The 17,765-nt window shown below is 36.7% G+C and overlaps 2 protein-coding genes across 4 annotated transcripts in view; one reads left to right on the top strand and one right to left on the bottom strand.

Moving 5' to 3' along the window:
- Positions 1 to 7,995, top strand: part of PRKAA2 (protein kinase AMP-activated catalytic subunit alpha 2) — a 66,819-nt gene extending 58,824 nt beyond the window's left edge. For 2 of the 3 annotated variants that reach the window (XM_065912126.1, XM_065912131.1), the window contains one exon: positions 673 to 7,995. In XM_065912126.1, the coding sequence (XP_065768198.1) occupies positions 673 to 911 (239 nt within the window). In that variant the 3' untranslated portion in view covers positions 912 to 7,995. The remainder of the gene's footprint in view (positions 1 to 672) is intronic. The other variant, XR_010660008.1, reaches the window with a different exon arrangement.
- A 4,742-nt stretch (positions 7,996 to 12,737) lies between these two features.
- FYB2 (FYN binding protein 2) overlaps positions 12,738 to 17,765 on the bottom strand; it is a 70,848-nt gene continuing 65,820 nt past the window's right edge. Inside the window, exons 16-19 of the mRNA XM_065909327.1 lie at positions 17,080 to 17,158; positions 13,706 to 13,862; positions 13,568 to 13,601; positions 12,738 to 13,015 (exon numbers count right to left, since the gene is read on the bottom strand). Of these exons, the coding sequence (XP_065765399.1) occupies positions 12,994 to 13,015; positions 13,568 to 13,601; positions 13,706 to 13,862; positions 17,080 to 17,158 (292 nt within the window). The 3' untranslated portion in view covers positions 12,738 to 12,993. The remainder of the gene's footprint in view (positions 13,016 to 13,567; positions 13,602 to 13,705; positions 13,863 to 17,079; positions 17,159 to 17,765) is intronic.

The raw sequence follows: 17,765 nt of genomic DNA, 5'->3' as shown, positions 1-17,765 counted from the left end.
GAATCAGAGGAAAACTGAGTTCAGAGTTAAGGAAGCTGTTTTCAACAGTTTAAACTTTATTCTTAAACTGCCATCAACTATAGCTGTGTCTATATGGTCCCTAGAACACCTTTTTCAAAATTATTCAGTGTTCTTATTAAAATGCAGATTCTTGGGAACTCTCCCAAACCTAGAAAATCTGAATCTCTGAAGATGGGTCCTTGGGAAACTGGGAATCAGCACTTTTAACAAGATTTCCTTTGCCCCTTCCCCCAGGCAATTGCAGTGTGCTCTGAAGAATCAGTGCAATTGTAATTTCTGTTTTTATATTAATTATTTTTTGTTGTTGTGATATACTCCAAGAAAATAATCCTCCAAAGGTGTGCTTTCTTCAGATAAAAGGGTATCAAGAATGTTTGACTTCGAGGTTGCTGTCAAACAGTATGTTGAGAAGGATTTAGTCATCACATTTTGACTGTGTGGCAGTGTTGCAGTTGGTTAGTGATGTCCTTCACAGTTGTGGGAGGGAAAAGTTTTTGCCACCCCTACTCCTAAAACACTGCACATGACATTGGCTCCCAGGATGCTCTAGCTCAGATGTGTTCACTTAATATTCTGAATAAGATACCTTCATAGGAAGGGCTGGGGCGAATACACTGTTCATGTAAATTGCTCTTCTTTGGTCCATTTCAGATGAGGTGGTGGAGCAGAGGTCTGGTTCCTCAACGCCTCAGCGGTCCTGTTCTGCTGCTGGCTTACACAGACCACGGTCCAGTTTGGATTCTGTAACTGCGGAGGGCCATTCACTCTCTGGCTCTCTCACGGGCTCCTTGACCGGAAGCATGTCGTCCTCTGTCTCACCTCGCCTGGGCAGTCACACTATGGATTTTTTTGAAATGTGTGCCAGTCTGATCACTACTTTAGCACGCTGATGATCTTTCCCTAGTTTTTTTCTTTCTGTTATTGCACTGTGAAAATCAGATATATTCTTTAAATTATTATTTTACTTATGGCTATCACATACTCTGAAGTACTGGTTGAGAGCCGTGACTGTCTTCAGAGGGCACAGTACCATTGAAATTTACTGAAAAGGAAAAGTCTGACATTTTATGTACTGTAGACATCTGTAATTCTGTTTTGCCTATTATAAATTCACGTAGGCAGTGTCTTTAATATGTGAACACTGATGAAGATTACTGTTAACCTAAAATTGTGGATTCACTGTAGATGATTAATATACCTTTACTGGTGAACTATCTCAGTCAACAGGTAGTTTGGCAACATCTTGCTTGACTGTTTAGTGTAGGTAAATCCTGTTTGCTTCGTAAATTTCAGCAGGCTTTAAGCTGTGTTTATGCACAAGATTTAAAAATAACATAAATATTAGTAAGATAGTATTTAAATGTTGAAATCTTAAGAGCCAGCTCCCCCTCCCCCAAATTTTAGAACCAAATTCTACTAGCAGTTTCTGCAGATATTGCCCAGTGTTCAACAGAAGGGCTGTGGTCCTGAAACAGGTAATGGTCGTTTCCAGGTTCCTTCAAAACAGCTATAACCAACCAGAGGTTTTATCTTGAGATTTTCCTGAATAACATACATAAGAGTCTTCAAGGTTCTACTCAGTACTGGAACATCTGGAATTACAACTTTTTGTCTTTTTCATAAACTTGTATCATTTTACAACATGCCTTCAAAATCTACCTTTCTCAAGTTCTTTTTCACTGTATTTATTTTTGTACTCCACCGAGCATGATAAAATAGTTAAATGAAACAAAGCAAAATGTCAGCAGTCCCTTAAGGAGAACTCTTACCTTTGGTCTCTTACTGTGTGTGGTGGTGAGGAGTGTGTACCTGTCCTTTTGCATCCTGTAATGCTAATTACTCATCAGAAGTTTGTTATTGTAGTCACCCCACTCCCTCACCTTCCCTAATCACCTTTGTCTTTGCTTATTGTTTGACCCTTAGTGACTGATGGACTTAGTTTTGAAATCTTCTCTGGTTCTCTGTCTTTGTTCTACATCTTGGTTGCTAGCCATCCATTTGAAACACTGTTCTGGCCTTAAGGGCTTTTGTGTACTTCCAAAGCTTGGTAGGCTTGTGACCTTCACTGTTGAACCTGTTAGGGCAGGGAAGCCTTAAACATTCAAAAAAAATCTCTCTTGAATAAATATATGTGTTGTTTACATATATACATATATGTATTTGTATACCAGTGCTTTTAAAGGAAAACCAAACTTTTTTTTCTTTTTTGGCTTTGTGCAAGTTTTTTTAAGGCTTAAAAAAAAACCCCTATATAAAAAGCAGGGTAGATAATAGCCCATTGATTATATTCTGTTTTAGTAAAAAAATATTTAATTTTTAAATTATGTGTAATTTATCTAATTTGTATTTATTCATCTTGTTTGATATGTTGTAATTAACAGTCTCATTCACCTGACTTACCCTAGAAATGATTAAGTGTTTAACCTCTTGAAAACAAAAAGTGAACACTTCCTTGACAGATTTCTCTCTCTTTGCCAAAAATAACGTGTTTTCTACCAAGAAGCAAATGAAGATGTTAAGCCAAATCTCTCGTGTGTTTGGGAAAGACAAGTCCGTCTGTCCTTAAAGAGCGTTGAGTCAGGAGTTTGCAGTTTGTCACATAATATTGTTTAGCAGAACTTTAAAAAATGGTGTTACATAACTTTTAAGTATGACTTAATATCAAAATACAAGGAATCCTTGTTTGCCAATTTGAGAAAGAGAGTGGGGTTGCAGTTAAGATGTTTTAAAAATTCAAACCTTTGAAAGAGTGCCATCTAGTGGCATCAAAGTATACTTTTTTGTGTATATTTTTACAGGGATAAGCAGTCTTACTGCATTAATCTCGATGTGTAGATACATCTGGCAAAATTTTGGCCCCAACAAATGTGTACATACCTCTTCTGGGAAACACAGGACCACCTCATAATACTTGCCTGTTAATGGGATGACCTTCAAAATAAATTAATCTGACTCCTTACTCCCAATGACAAAATTCCTAATAATTTTGAAGGCAGAGAAACAGTAGGAAGGAATCCAGTGGCATTTTAACTTCCTTAGTGTAATGAATCAGATGTTAGAAACATATTAAAATTGCTTTATATGGTTATCATGTTTTTTAAAGTTAAAAAATTATTTACTATTTTTTCATTCTTGCCAGTATTTATGAATATCTACATTTTGATAACTATGTGTTTTCAGAGAACCAAGGGTCACAGTTTGGGTTTTTGTATGCTGAAGTTTTTAGAGACCGCTCTTCTGTGAATGTAGCTGATGTGATACATTGGTCTGCAGAGAGAAGATTACAGGAGGCTCAGTCCAGCATGATAGGTCTAGAACATCTTCATAGGAGTCTCTCTGCAGCTCATGCAGGACGAGGAAAAGAATCAGTTGCTAAATTCCCACATTTCAGTCTTGTAACCTGGATGAGTGTGGATGTGGTATGTGGTAGACAGACCTGGGGTAGGAACACTTTCTTCATGTTATGATTCTGAAGAACTCTATTACTAGGCTACAGATAAAGTCTTAGCTATATCATGGAAAAGGAGTCCATAATGGTTCTAGAACAGCATTTCTGAAACTGCATTCTGTGAGATGCTCTGCAGAAAGGGGGTTTCATTGAGCAAGTCTGATAAATGAAACATGTTACTCTCCTGCTTAAAGAGGACAAAGGATGTGACCATTAAAGACTTTGACCAGTCCTTCTGTGGAAAAAGAAAAGCATTTAAATTTGTTTAATCCTGCTTTGTCCAAATTAATTTAAACATTGTTTTAAACTTATTATCCCTTGGGGGAAAAAGCATATTTGGAAAATATGATTTTAAGAAAATTATCTACCAGGTTGCCATAATTAGGTAGATAAAAACAAAACTAAGATTTCATTTGCCTTTATCAGTTGTTGGAGAGAATCTGATTCAAAATCAGAATTATTTTAACCTGTATACATATTCATCTTGAACGAACACTGGGTTAGTGGAATTTTGCATGCCTACAACTTATTTCATAGCACTTTGATTGTCTTAATCAGGTTTGGTATTTTGTGGAGAGCAAAATTTATTCTTTTTTTGCGTTGAATGGATAATTTAAAAACCTTAAATAAGATTACTTGTAAAAATGGTGTAAGAGACTAGTGACTAATGCTTTGGCTCAATGGGTAATGAGTCAATAGCTTTGATTCCTTCTTTCAGAAAGTGTACATTTCAGTGAACATTTTCTGAACACTTTTATATAAGAACACACCAAATTTAGATCTAATTCTGGTTATTCTTCAATGAAGGAACAAACAACATCCCAAATTACATATGTAGGGTGGGAGGCAGACTATTACAAGTTGGGCTTTTGTTTTGATCAACAGACATTTGAGACTCTTTTGTAACCTCTGGTGTTTGCATTCCTTGATACTTGTTAGCCGTAAGGAGAATCCAGGAGCCTAAATTATTCGGAAGTAACAGTATTCCATGTCAGCCAATTGGCTATATGTAGGACAGACGGTTCTCCCCTTTCCTTTCTGCAAATAGGTTTCCTGTGACAGTTACATAATCCTGGGCTTGCTTTCTCTTATTCCCTAGCCAGTTTGTACTCAGGGAATACAAATTGATTTTTATATTAGATGAGACATAATTGAGAAAATAATCATAGACAACTGTTACAGATTCTTTGACTATTTGGATTTATCTGAAAATGTACATTTTATTGAATTAATCTAAGCAATGTACCTTCGATTTTATAAACTAAATGATCGTGGAATCTACCTGCCATAGGCCCTGCATCTTTGTCTCTTCACTGATTAATAGTTTAAAATCTTGTTAATAACTGTGAAATCCAAGTATCTAAATGCTAGACATACTCACAGTTTTGCCTGTTTTTATTTCTTTTTAAAAGACCTCCACGTTTTCAGTTTGGCATTTCTTTACCTGATACTTTTGTCACTCTGTGACTTTTTAAATAGAGAATGTACTTTTTTAAAATAATAGATCTCAGAGACTCTAAAATTCTGGATGAGGGACCTGTGCAATTTGTAAGTCACATCCTGTGTTGGGCTTCATTTTTATAACCTCTGAAGTGGAAGGGATAGATTAAAAGACCTCTGGGTTACCTTTGAGCTTTAAAATTGTCTCTTCTCTGCCTGTTCATATGATTTTTATTAGCATTCACTTTTTACATGCTGAGAGATTGTATACTAATGTGAATGATCTATATTTGCTTGGCGAGGTGTTTTGAAGATACATACTTGAATGTTTTTCTAAACACAGCTGCCCCCCTGGAATATAAATGACAAAATCATCCAGAAAACCAAACATGTTAAAATATTAATATCATGTATGTGTATTTGCCATACTGCAAAAGATGACAAATTTGGAATGATGGAAGTGTTCCATACATTTTAATAGTGATTGTGGCTCAGCTGATAAAGAATCCACCTGCAATGCAGGAGACCTGGGTTCAATCCCTGGATTGGGAAGATGTCCTGGAGAAGGGAATTCTGGCCTGGAGAATTTCATGGACAGTATAGTCCATGGGGTTGCAAAGAGTCGGACACGACTGAGTGACTTTCATGTCATTTTAGATCCACAGACCCTCCATATCTATTAACTTATTTAATACATTACAATCATCTTGTGTGTTAATGATTTTCCAGATGAGAAAGCAGGACCAGAAAGCTTTTCACAAGATTTAATGCCATATAATGTTCAATGATGATCACTGTTCTTTATGGGCCCCCTCCCCTTGGGGGAAACAGTCTGAATCACTGAAACATCTTAGTAGCTAAGTAATAAAAATAAACATAGACGCATTGCTTTCAAGTCTTAGAGTGACATGAAGTAGTCTTAATATTTTTTAGTTTATTTGAATGAGTTGATTGTACTAACTAGATGTATTTATGATTATATATTGATTTTTGTTAAGTACTTCTAAGTTATTGAGGGTGCTTAAAACTACTGAAGAAATTTTTTAGGCCATGATTCTTCCTTTATTTATGTGATTCTTATAGCACAGTGCTTTTTAAAAAAGTAAAACCAGCCCCAACTCCTATCTTAAATTATCATAATTTTTGACTATTAATCTAAATTAGGCTTATCTAAATTTCATATACAAATTGGTAATTTTTCATTTCATATGCATATTAGATGATAAGATACTACTCTCATAAAGTATATTTCTATTCATAAACTACCAAGTATTATCAGCTTGATACAGATTCTTCCAGACCTTATAGAATTTGAAATGTAATTTATGTTTGAGCTTTTAAGAGTATATCTTATTTACACAAGTTGCTGGCATCTTTACCAGCCTTTTCCATATCGAATTATAATGCATTTGATGCCACTGAACAGTAATAACATGAAGAACAGGACCCACAGTATAGGCTAGATTAAGTTTTAATTCAGCTTTTTCAGCCATAGCCTGGTAAGAATCAGGCTGGGTCTAGAAGTGATCAGATTGTGGGACTGTGTTAATTTTGTTAGTCAGTGTTTACTGCCAGCCTTGCACAGCAATGCCAGTTTGCAGCCATGGTTGTGTACGTGACTTTCTGTAACTACTGTTTATATATAAAGCAGTTCAGATGTTATGGAAGTAGCTCATGATTTTATCTGGACAAACAGGGTAGGTAAATTTAAGTTACATTTGAAAAAGTGCAATTAAGGAAATTCTAGAGCCGAAAGCTCTTTGGAGGAAAGAGTGAAGTGTTTATAGAACATTCTGGCATGACAACACTTTAAAACATATATAGAATTTTGACAGGGTTCTACAGTGTGAATTTTCTAACTCAAGGTTTGCTCCTTTGTGTCGATTTATAATTTCAAGGAAGGAATAGGAACTTTCTACCCAAGGAGAACTACACAGTTAATTTTTTGCTGTTAATTTAAGCTTGCATTTTTCACAAGTAAAAGTCCTTTTTAAATTTTGTTACAAAGAAAAACCATTTTTCTCGAGAGGTAATGATTTCCTAAGGTGGAAAAGAGAAACAGATCCCACTAAAGAAGCAAAACACCTTAATTAATTGTGCCTTCTCTCTTAAATTGTAGGAGTAATAATTAGTTAAAAACTTATTTAAACTGTGCTTTTTCCCTAATTCTTCTTAGTTTCACTTGTCTGTCCTCCACAGTCACATTGTTTGCTTTTGCCTGTTTGTTTCTGGGTTCCTTTGGCCGGACCTCACTGTCATTGTCAGAAATTGTTCACTAGGTGTGTCTGTTTATGTCGTTCACTTTTTAAGTCACCTTGGTAAATGTTTGGCTGCCTTCTGGTTTTGAAATGAAAGCGATGAATAGCAATCTTTATATTTCAACCCTTTAAAAAGTTTGTAAGGGAAATAAATAATGCAGAGCAAAGAACAAAATCTAATTTGGAATATGATTCTCAGTTTGGCTGCTGTGGCAGCAGCAGGTCATTTAACCTCGTTTAATGTTTTCATCTATAAAATATGGGTAATAACCTACCTCACAGATATGTGTGAGAAACTGTTTGGAGGCCCTTGTTTAAATACAGGGTTTATCATCATATTTAATGTAAATCCCTTTTTTTTTAATAGATATCTTTGATACTAATAGGATGAGTATCTTGATTTTAGGTAAGTTTGTGGTAAGAATGTAGTAGAGAAATGTTTAGGAACACAGTCTCACAAATTATGGTATTCTTATTTTAAGTGACTTTTGAAATTTCTTGAAAATATCAAATATTCAAATATTAAATTTGTCTTTTGTTGCAAGAGATATTCAGAACTTCTTAATATGTTGGCTGAAGATGCCTTAACATACCAAATTACAGCTTTCTCTCCAGACTACTCACAAATATCTATGGTTGTACAATGTTTTGAGTGTTTAATGTAAAATTGTTATAGAACTGTGAACTCTGAGCATAGTAATCTTGTTTTAGGAAGAATGCTTGTGTTCTGTATCATATATGCTTAAATATCACACAGTGACTTTGGAGTGCAACAAACAAAACTGAAAGTTGACAGCCGTTAGGTTGTTGTGTCCGTGACAATCATAAGACAATATAAGATTGGATATTGTTTAAAAAAACTTCAGGAAAATCTTTGGGAAAAAAATTCCATAGGCTGATATATTTACCCATCAAAGCACTTGATTACATATCTAGTAAGATAATCTTTTTAACTGTTAAAATTGGGATCATGTTTTATAATTCACTTAAGAAACAGGAAAAAAAAAAGACCAGACTCTTAGTGCTTTTGTGTTTTAATAACCATAGATGCAAATTTCAGTTTTGTTATATATATACATATATTTTTGTGAATGTTAAATGATCAGTGGAAGGATCTGTCTTCCAGCAACTGTGTGCTATGGGTGTCCTCTTGAATTACACAGCATTTCATAGTTACAGGTTCTCCCTAGTTAATATTTGCACTGTACAAGCTCACAGGTAACAAACACAAAAGAGAAATGATTACTTCCAAGCTTTTTTCACAAAATCAAATTAAAGTCTCTGGTTAATTTGAAAGCTCTTTTGTTTCTATTCAGTCATTGATACTCTGCATGCCATTTAATAGTTGCAGACAAAGCTGTTGTAGAACTTGGTTGCCTCTGACCCCTTGGAGATTCCATACCATCTTTGTCCACTTTTGTCTTCCTTGTTGTGAACTGTAGTTTCTAACTTTAGCCACTGTATTAGTTTCCTATTGCTGCCATAAGAAGTTACTATAAACTTAGTGACTTAACACAAATTTATTATCTTACAGTTCTGTAAGTCAGAAGTCCTGTGGACTTAGCTGGTGTTTCTGCATCACGTCAACACAGGCCGACAACCAGAGCAGCAGTAGGGAAAAGCTCTGGGCTGAATCTGTTTCAAGGCTTATTCAGGTTGGTGGTGAATTCAGCTCCATGCTGCTGTGGGACTGCAGGCCCGCTTCCCTTCTGGCTCTTCACTGGGAATCACTTGCAGTTTCTAGAGACCAGCATCATTGCCTGGTCCATGGCTTCTTTCATACTCAAAGCGAGTAACAGAGGGTTCATGCTTCAGACATTTTCCTGCCTCTTCTTCACTACTTCTCTGACTGGCTGACTGCTCTGGTTATCAGGGTCCATGCTATTAAATAGGGCTTACTTGAATCATCTCCCTATTTTAAGGTCAGCTGGTAAGCAAACCTAATTTCATGTAAAAAGTTTCTTTTTCCCCAAGTCACATAACATATTTATAGGTGTTAAAGTCAGGATAAGAAGATCACCGAAGCCAAAATTCTGCTTATCATAGGAGAGGAAAGGAAAGGCCTAAACAACTTCAGGCTTACAACAGAGTTTTACCCTGAAGGCTGCTGAGAATAGAGAACAATGTAGATGTGGTCCTATGTGCTTATGATGGTCACCTCCCACACACTTTTTGAAAATCATCCAAGTTGAGATTTATAAGATTTCTATTTGCTTCCTCAAACTTCTAAACTTTTCTGATTTCCTACAATAAGCATCTATTACCTATACACTTTAGGAAATAAAGGGAAAAGATATTCAGTAACAAAAACAAATATGTTCTCTTCAAATTTTGGATAAAGAAAATGAACTCTTATAAATCTCAACTTGGATGTTTTTCAGAAAGTATACAGGAGGTGACCATCATAAGCACATAGGACCACATCTATGTTGCTGTTCTCTGTTCTCAGCAGCCAGCAGTGTAAAAACTGTTGAAAGCCTGAAGTTTTATCCCTGTTACCCAGAAACAACCACTTCTTAGCAATTTGTCTTTATGTATTAACTTTTTTCTCTTCGTCCACTTCCCTCTAGAATCCTATGTTTTAAAAGTTCTGAACATATGTGGGAGAGGCCCTGCTGGAGAGAATGCTATGGTGGCTTAGAAGACCACATGTGTCAGAGGTTCTGGAAGGGAGGAACGGACAGCTCTGTCGGTGCATGTTAGCAGGTTGCTGGTGGCCTGGCCTATACATGAATGAGGGTGTCTTTAACTTCTGTTAGGTTCAGGTCCCTTTGCAAGCTGTCTTTTTCTCTGACAGAGTGTTGTCATCTCTAATGATATCTTTTGATACAAAATTAAAAAGTTAAATAGAAACTAGTCTTTCCATTGAAATGTTTTGCTAGATTAGGGTTTCTAGGAGACAGATGACATCTGCTTGAGACATCACTGAAATTATAATGTTTGCATTAAGGGACTTTATAGATTAGCAGCATTGAAACTGAACTTCACATACTGTGATTTAAAGAATGGAAGGAATGTGGCTGATCATGAAATAGAAATAACTACTTTGATGTAGATGGAATGTTTTTCCTAAAAATGTATTCCATATCAGTAGTTATTAGGTATTTGTGTATATTAGACCAAATGGTTTATACTTTAAAAACATAGAAAAGTGTTGTTTCAAAAACCTGTTAAGTATATTTATGTAAAATTTTTATATCCTAGCCATTCTTTTTTCTTTTAAAGACTGGATTACTTTATTAACACCTTAGTATCATCCAATTTTAACAATTCACTGAAACCAACATGCTTCTTTTTCATTATATGATTTTTATCCTCTTTTCTTGGCTAGTAGATTTACTAGCATAAAAGATTTCTTGCTAAATTATAGTGACTCTTGCTATCCCATGGACTGCAGCCCACCAGGCTCCTCTCCGTCCATGGGATTTCCCAGGCAGGAATACTGGAGTGGGTTGCCATTTCCTTCTCTGGGGAGTAATGATGACAGTTTTTCCCTAACAATGTTTCTGGTAGCCGTGGGATTCATCAGAAGTGGTCGCACTCCTTAGGAAATAGAGCAGATGGCCTGATGCACCTAAGGACACCTTGGATTGATTATGAGGCCATATCACACTCACAGGGTTTATGCAGTGATGTACACATCAGCCTTTTTGCCTTGATCTCCCTTACAGATGATTTCTGAATTTGAGAGGTCAAGATATCCTAGCCATTCTTTCAGGTCTTAATTTCAAAAACCTGTTTTTGTGTTCAGCATCTTCCAACTTCACAAAAGGCCAGGTATTAAAATAACCACACTTATACAGTATTTTGTATTAAGGGTTTTAGGACACTTATTTATCTATATTATTCTATTACAGCCTGACAACTGTCCTGAGATGTAGACAAGGTGAGTGCTATTAGCGCTGCTTTACTGATGAGGAAATAAGAGACTCAGAGCTAAGTCATGCACTCAGAATACAAGGCCATGCCACGAGACAACGTGAATGGGACAGAGCTGTGTCAGGTAAAATTGAGTCCCACTGTCACCTCAGGATCTAAGGTCATGTTTTGGTGAGGTGGCAAGAGTGAGATGTAGGTTTTGGTCCTCTTTGTATAGGAGCATTGCATGAATGGTCTCTGCTCAACACAGCCTTGCACTCCCTCTCACTCCGCTTGGGTCACACCTGGCCTTGTCTCCTCAGTGCCCGCAGTGTGGGAGACGGCTGCAGTTGCCTGGCTGCCCTGCCTCTCAGAGTAGTAAATTTAATTTGGGGGGTTGGGGGGGGCCTGGTCCACGCAGAAATATATTCCCAGTCTTTGGTGTCAGCCTTAATCTCATCTCCCAAAAAAGAAATTTCATCATCACTTCTCAATCGTGTTTCTCTCTTACCTCTCCCTCTAATGGGGCTCCTGTACTATATATACTTCTATTGTGACTGTCTTAAATTAAGGTTTAATGCTCTTTTGCCTTGAATATTGCAAAGATGAGTAGTCTCTCCTTGTTCTCTGTCATCCATAATCAGTCACCCATATTACCGTGATTTTTTTCTTCCCTTTTCTCTCTAGTCATCTGGTGTTGTCTTCCTGCTTAAGACCTCTGGATGGTTCCTACTCTCTAGAGGAAAAAGTCCAAGTGACCTCTGTTACATTCTAGCCCTGGCTTACTCCATTTCAGCTCTTGCTACTTCTACCAGATACACTAGGCTCCTTCTACTTTGAATTTCTCCCTGGTCACCAGGGAGGGCATCGACTTCTCTGTGTCTTGTCCAGCAAATATATTATGTTTAAAGACCAAGTTTTGGTGTCACCTATATGTTGTTATAACTTATTTGTAATAATCTCTCCACCTATTGTCCTCTCTAATCCCTATGAATACCTTTGATACTTCTCATCTGGAATAAGCCTGGCCTTTCTTGACACATGCCATTTGGAACAAGAAAAAAAAAAAGATAAAAGAACCTAGAAGCTTAAAAAATAGTGTCACAGTATAGAGGATGAGGCCATGGATCATGCCCTTGAAGGTCCGAGTCACCCTGCCTAACACGCCGTGTACATCATTTGAAAAATAGAATGTTATTTACAGCTCAGCTGATTTTTATTCTCTGTAAGTAAAAATACTTATAAATTATTTTAATACATATTAAGGCATAAACAAAATAATATCCTGTTGTCTAAAGTAAAAAATGGTTATTTTAAACAGATACAGTATATACTTTAAATGTTATTAAATATATTTAGGCAATTCTCAAAATGTTGGGTGAATTTAGGAAAAAACTACTTTTCAGCATCCTATTCCCAAAGAAACTAATTTTTGGCAACATTTGTTAGATTTTTAGTTTTATGATAAAAATCACTGAGAAATGTCCTCCTGCTTTAGGATTACACCTGAAATTGGAGTATTTGAAAGATGTTGGTTATACTATTTACTTATCAGAATTAAATTACACCCAATTTAAATGCACAACATCATCTTGAAATTATGAACACTCGTGTACTAATATTAGAAGCATTAGAAGCAAACTAACCATCTGCACAACTGACTAGGTGCCATAAGGCATGATTTCTAACTTTGGACATGGCTCATTAAACAAGTGCTCAAATGCCAACACACACTGTTTCACATTCTGAGCCAGCAGTGAAATACATACTGAAATAGACATTGAAAGATAACTGTTTAGTAGTAAAACCAACATCTAAATGTGGAGGATTTTTCTTTTCTAAGTTGTTAACGAAAATTTCCACAGATTCCACCATCTCATGCTGGCAACATAAACTAATGTAAAGCAGGGCTGAGACCTTAGAACTAGTTCACACTTGAGCAGGCCATACCACTTGATCTTGATCTCTCTAAGGTGACCAAACTTGTTTCCTGAGGGAGAAAGGGAGAAATAAACACTTTGAAATACAGGCCCATGGAAGAGTAAGAGATTTTGGGGGAATTTCTTATTCAGTTTAATATTCTTATATTCCTTTTAAATGTTTACAAATATGCTCTTTAGAGAAGTCTGATAAATACTCAGAAGTGGCAGGTGAAAAAATTACTCTTCCAAGTAATTTTTATAGAATAAAGAAAGAATTAGTTGCTCAGTTGTGTCCGACTCTTTGTGATCCCATGGACTGTTGTAGCCTGCCAGGCTCCTCTGTCCATGGCATTCTCTAGGTAAGAATACTAGAGTGGGTTGCCATTTCCTTCTGCAAGGAATTTTCCTGACACAGGGATTGAACCCAGGTCTCCCACATTGCAGGCAGATTCTTTACCATCTGAGCCACCAGGGAAGTCCTCCTTATAGAATAGAGCATTGCATATTTACAAACTTTTCCTGAAGTATATAAATTCAGTAGTCTTTCCTTGAGACTCATGTACACAGTAATGTATTAAGTATTCAGAATTTGATTTAAAGTATAAAGTCAAACCACTTACTTGAAATCTAGATGTTCAATTAGCACATGTCCATCTGTAGAAATAAAAGTCACTATTACTAATCTGAAAGTTATAATGCTTTGAGTTTTTTTCAAAAGCAGTGATTGAAATCTTATGGGCAATAACCTAGTAACTTACATTTGCCTTCAGAATTGCGGCATATCACTAGATTTTCTTCAGTGATATCGATGACGTCCAGTTCTTCTCCAGGGGTTATTGGCAAGTCAGATATTCCATTTCTTGAATTATTGGAACACACCACTGCTGTGTTGATGACAGTAATCTCTTTGTCATACTGAAAGAAAAAATTACTAATCAGAACATGCTTGCATAGACTTATTCTTTTTCATTATAACAACATTAGTGGAGGACATACTATGGTAACCTTAAAATAAACTCAAGAGGCCAGATATTTGTTAACTAATGTCTAAGGAAAAAGAAAATAGCAAGATATTTAGGGAAAGAAAGGTTATTTAAAGAAATAATAGTACATTTATTTATTATCACAACCTTTACATTTGTTTGGTAAGATACTTTCAAAATGTTTTCATATCCATTATCTAATTGTAGAAGGAATTCTTGGAGGTGAGAAGGTGGTAACATTGGTATAAATTAAGTATTGTGAATGGTATATTAATTGTTCCAGTAATGAAGTCAATCAGTAAACCCAGGAAAGGACAAGTTATAAAAAGAAGGAAACAGAAAACCTCTTTGTGTAGTAGTGCTTTAGAGTTTATAATGTTCTTATATATGTAGCATTCTAGATGGCATTCTTTCCACCCTTCCTCTTTAGTGGGCTCATATATTCTTGCATACATGTATTAATAGCAGCAGCACACATATTTTAAAGAGGTAGGAATGGTATGTAGCTTCCCTGATAGCTCAGTTGGTAAAGAATCCACCTGCAATGCAGGAGACCCCGGTTTGATTCCTGGGTCTGGAAGATCTGCTGGAGAAGGGATAGACTACCCACTGCAGTGTTCTTGGGCTTCCCTTGTGGCTCAGCTGGTAAAGATTCCACCTCCAACTTGGGAGACTGGGGTTCAATCCCTGGGTTGGGAAGATCCCCTGGAGAAGGGAAAGGCTACCCAATCCAGTATTCTGGCCAGAAGAATTCCATGGACGAAGTCCATGGGATTGCAAAGAGTCAGACACGACTGAGTGACTTTCACTTTAGGAATGGTGTGTGGGAGTAGGTCCCACTCTCTCTTGGTGGTTAAAGACAATTGTGGAACAACTGAGGGATTTGATTTCTGACCTTAGGAGAGGTGGGTTTTTTTTTTTTTCCTGTTATAAAACTAGCCAATCTACCCATGTACAGGTACACCACCTTTTAATGTATTGAAATCTACTTATTGGCAAAGTTCTAGAATATGTAGCTTATACTTGCAGATGTCTGCTTCACTAAATTCACACATCTTCCTTTGCTCAGGATACTCTCTATATTTAATGTCTCAAGTTATAAATACTTACTATAGTGTGCCTCCTTCCCCTCAGAAGTGTCCTGGATTTGGATGATGAATTATGATGGGTACCAAATGCAATCTAATCCACAAGATAGGTTTTTCTTTTGCCTACTAGAGTAATAGCTTCTTAACTGATCTTACCCTTTCCAGATCACTGTTCACAATGATTTCTTAAAATGCAAATCTGATTTTTTAAAATAAAATTCTAAAAACTCTTCATTCAAACTCAGATTTCTTAGTTTGACATTTAGGGTCCTTTGCACAACATGATTCCCCATCCCCCTCTCTTTCTTTTCCCTTCATTAAAGCCTCATCAAACTATATGATAATCCTGAACGCACTATGTACCTTCCATATTTCCATGCCATTGCACTTGCTGTTTTCTCTGCCTGAAATGCTTTTTTTCTCTTAAGCACTATTCATAAAGGCTTTCATGACTGCCCTGTATAATTTACTGTTTTAACTGTACTTTGTATGTACCCCATGATGGCATTTAATCAACATATTGTCTCGTAAAATAAAAATGGGAAGTTTTATCCATCCTTGCACCCTCAGTGCCTGACACGAATGAAGTACCCAATATTTTGGTTGGGTGTGATTTGAGGTGAGTAAAAATTATTGAAACTGTATAGTTTTCCTAATGATATATCAAGGAGACTCACCACAGGTGATTGGGAAGAATGGACTCAAGAGAATGGGAATTTCTGCTGCCTATGAGAGTGTCACAAATACAGTGGGGAATAAAAGCACTAGATGGAACATAGGGTCCTTTCAACAAGTAATTGTTACACACTCATTTTTCAACTAATCAAATAATGTCATGGTTTACAGTAAGTAATTTCATATTACAATTTATAGATCTAGTAACCCTAATTAGCTTGGTTCAAGCAGAACTTATTAATGATTAAGAAGTTTTTGTGCTTATTCCTAAGTTGAGTCCAAAAGCATTTTCATACAGTGTTAGGTACTACACTAACCTTCTTGCCTGGAGAATCCCAGGGACGGGGGAGCCTGGTGGGCTACCATCTATGGGGTCATACAGAGTCGGGACACGACTGAAGCGACTTAGCAGCAGGTACAACTATTACGCTTGCTACATGGACAGGATACATAATATAACCCTGTCCTCCAGGAATTCATAGTTTAACTGAGGAACATGTACTGCAACAATGCTAATGTTTTGTGATAAGCTAGAGGTTTGCTCAGGTATAAAGTATTGTAGAGGAAGAGTAATTAATCAGCAAGCGTGAGTTCCTAGAGGAGACGCCTCGACTAGGTCATCACAGATGAACAGGTGCTGGTCAGATGGAGGAGTAGCAAGGGCACAGCTGATGATGTGTCAGGAGGGGCTCAGGTCAGCGTCTGAGGAAGGAGCTAGCAGGACGAGGGTGGAGGTGGATGTTCATTCAAGAAACAGAACGATGAACAATTTGTTGCCGAGGCACAAAGTGCACGGCAGAAGAATGGCGAGAAATAAAACCAGAAAGACGAAGGTCATGACGCTAAGGGCTTTATATAACTCTCCCTATCCAATGTCTGGTATGCGGGAGGTGTTCAGTGTATGTTCCTTAACAATGCTCACTGTGACAGTACATGAAATCAAAAGGGAGGCGTGTCTGAACCTTGAAATTACAGAAAAATGCTCCATGGACTCAATGACAGAGTTGTTTAATCATTCAGTGTACCCATTTTTATGTTGGGAGCTAAGGGGAAACTTGAACAAGACAAAAATCTGTCCTTTAAAAGTGACTCAGACTTTAGTTCAGACCACACAAACACACACACACACTTTGGCTTCAAGGAGTTAGGGAAGAGTATATGACATTTGAACAGAGTCTTAAAGAACAACTTAGCAGTTTTTCCAGGCAGAGGATATAGCATGTACAAAGGCATGAAAATACAGAAATGTATCAGGAAAAATTAACCTATCACATGTTTAATCAAACATCATGACAGTCCCAGAGAGGCAGATGTACACCACACTTAACAGCATCTTGAAAAAAAATTTTTAATTCCTCTGTTAATGTTTACCTTCAGAGAACATACCTTAAATCTTTCTCTAAAAAGTCTTTCTTCTCTTTTCATCCTGTCCTTTTCTAAATTTTGCTTCTTGGTTTTGAAGAAACTCCTAGAAGATGGCAAGAAATGTGCAGGTAGGGTTAAGTGTTACTGTATATAATAAAACTCTTTAATCTTCCAAAGCTATAAACTCATTCTACTTCAGGATATATTAGGGTACAATTATGTGTGTAATTTTATACCATCTTTTTGTTGCCTCTTCTTTCTCAAATCTGTCTGCATACTTGCCTCCAGAGTCATCTTTCTAAAATTTAATTGATCATATCACTCCCTTGCTTAAAACCTTCTGGTCTGTCTCTGCTGCCTCTACTGTAAGATAAAGTCAGATCCCATTGTGTTGTACACAGGGTATTTTATAATCTAGCCCAACCCCCCTTTTCAGCTGTCCTTCTCCACATAACATTCAAAGTCTACATGGAACATCTTAGAAGGTGGCTGTCATTTCCATGCCTTTATACCAGGAAACTGCCCTCAAACTTCTCTGAGAACTGGCCATCATCCTGATTAATAAAGGGATAATAAAAGGGTTGCACTAAAATTACACTAAAAAAGTAATCCTTACTTGTTGGTAGAGTAAGTTATGGTAAAAAAAATCATTTAAAAAGGATCAAAGACTCAGACAGGGAGTCAGGAGCACTTTACATTAAACTGAG

This window comes from Muntiacus reevesi, chromosome 1 (assembly GCF_963930625.1).
Source record: "Muntiacus reevesi chromosome 1, mMunRee1.1, whole genome shotgun sequence".
Taxonomy (NCBI): Eukaryota; Metazoa; Chordata; class Mammalia; order Artiodactyla; family Cervidae; genus Muntiacus; species Muntiacus reevesi.
Note: the sequence above shows the minus strand (reverse complement) of the source record. Positions and strands in the feature narration are given on the sequence as shown.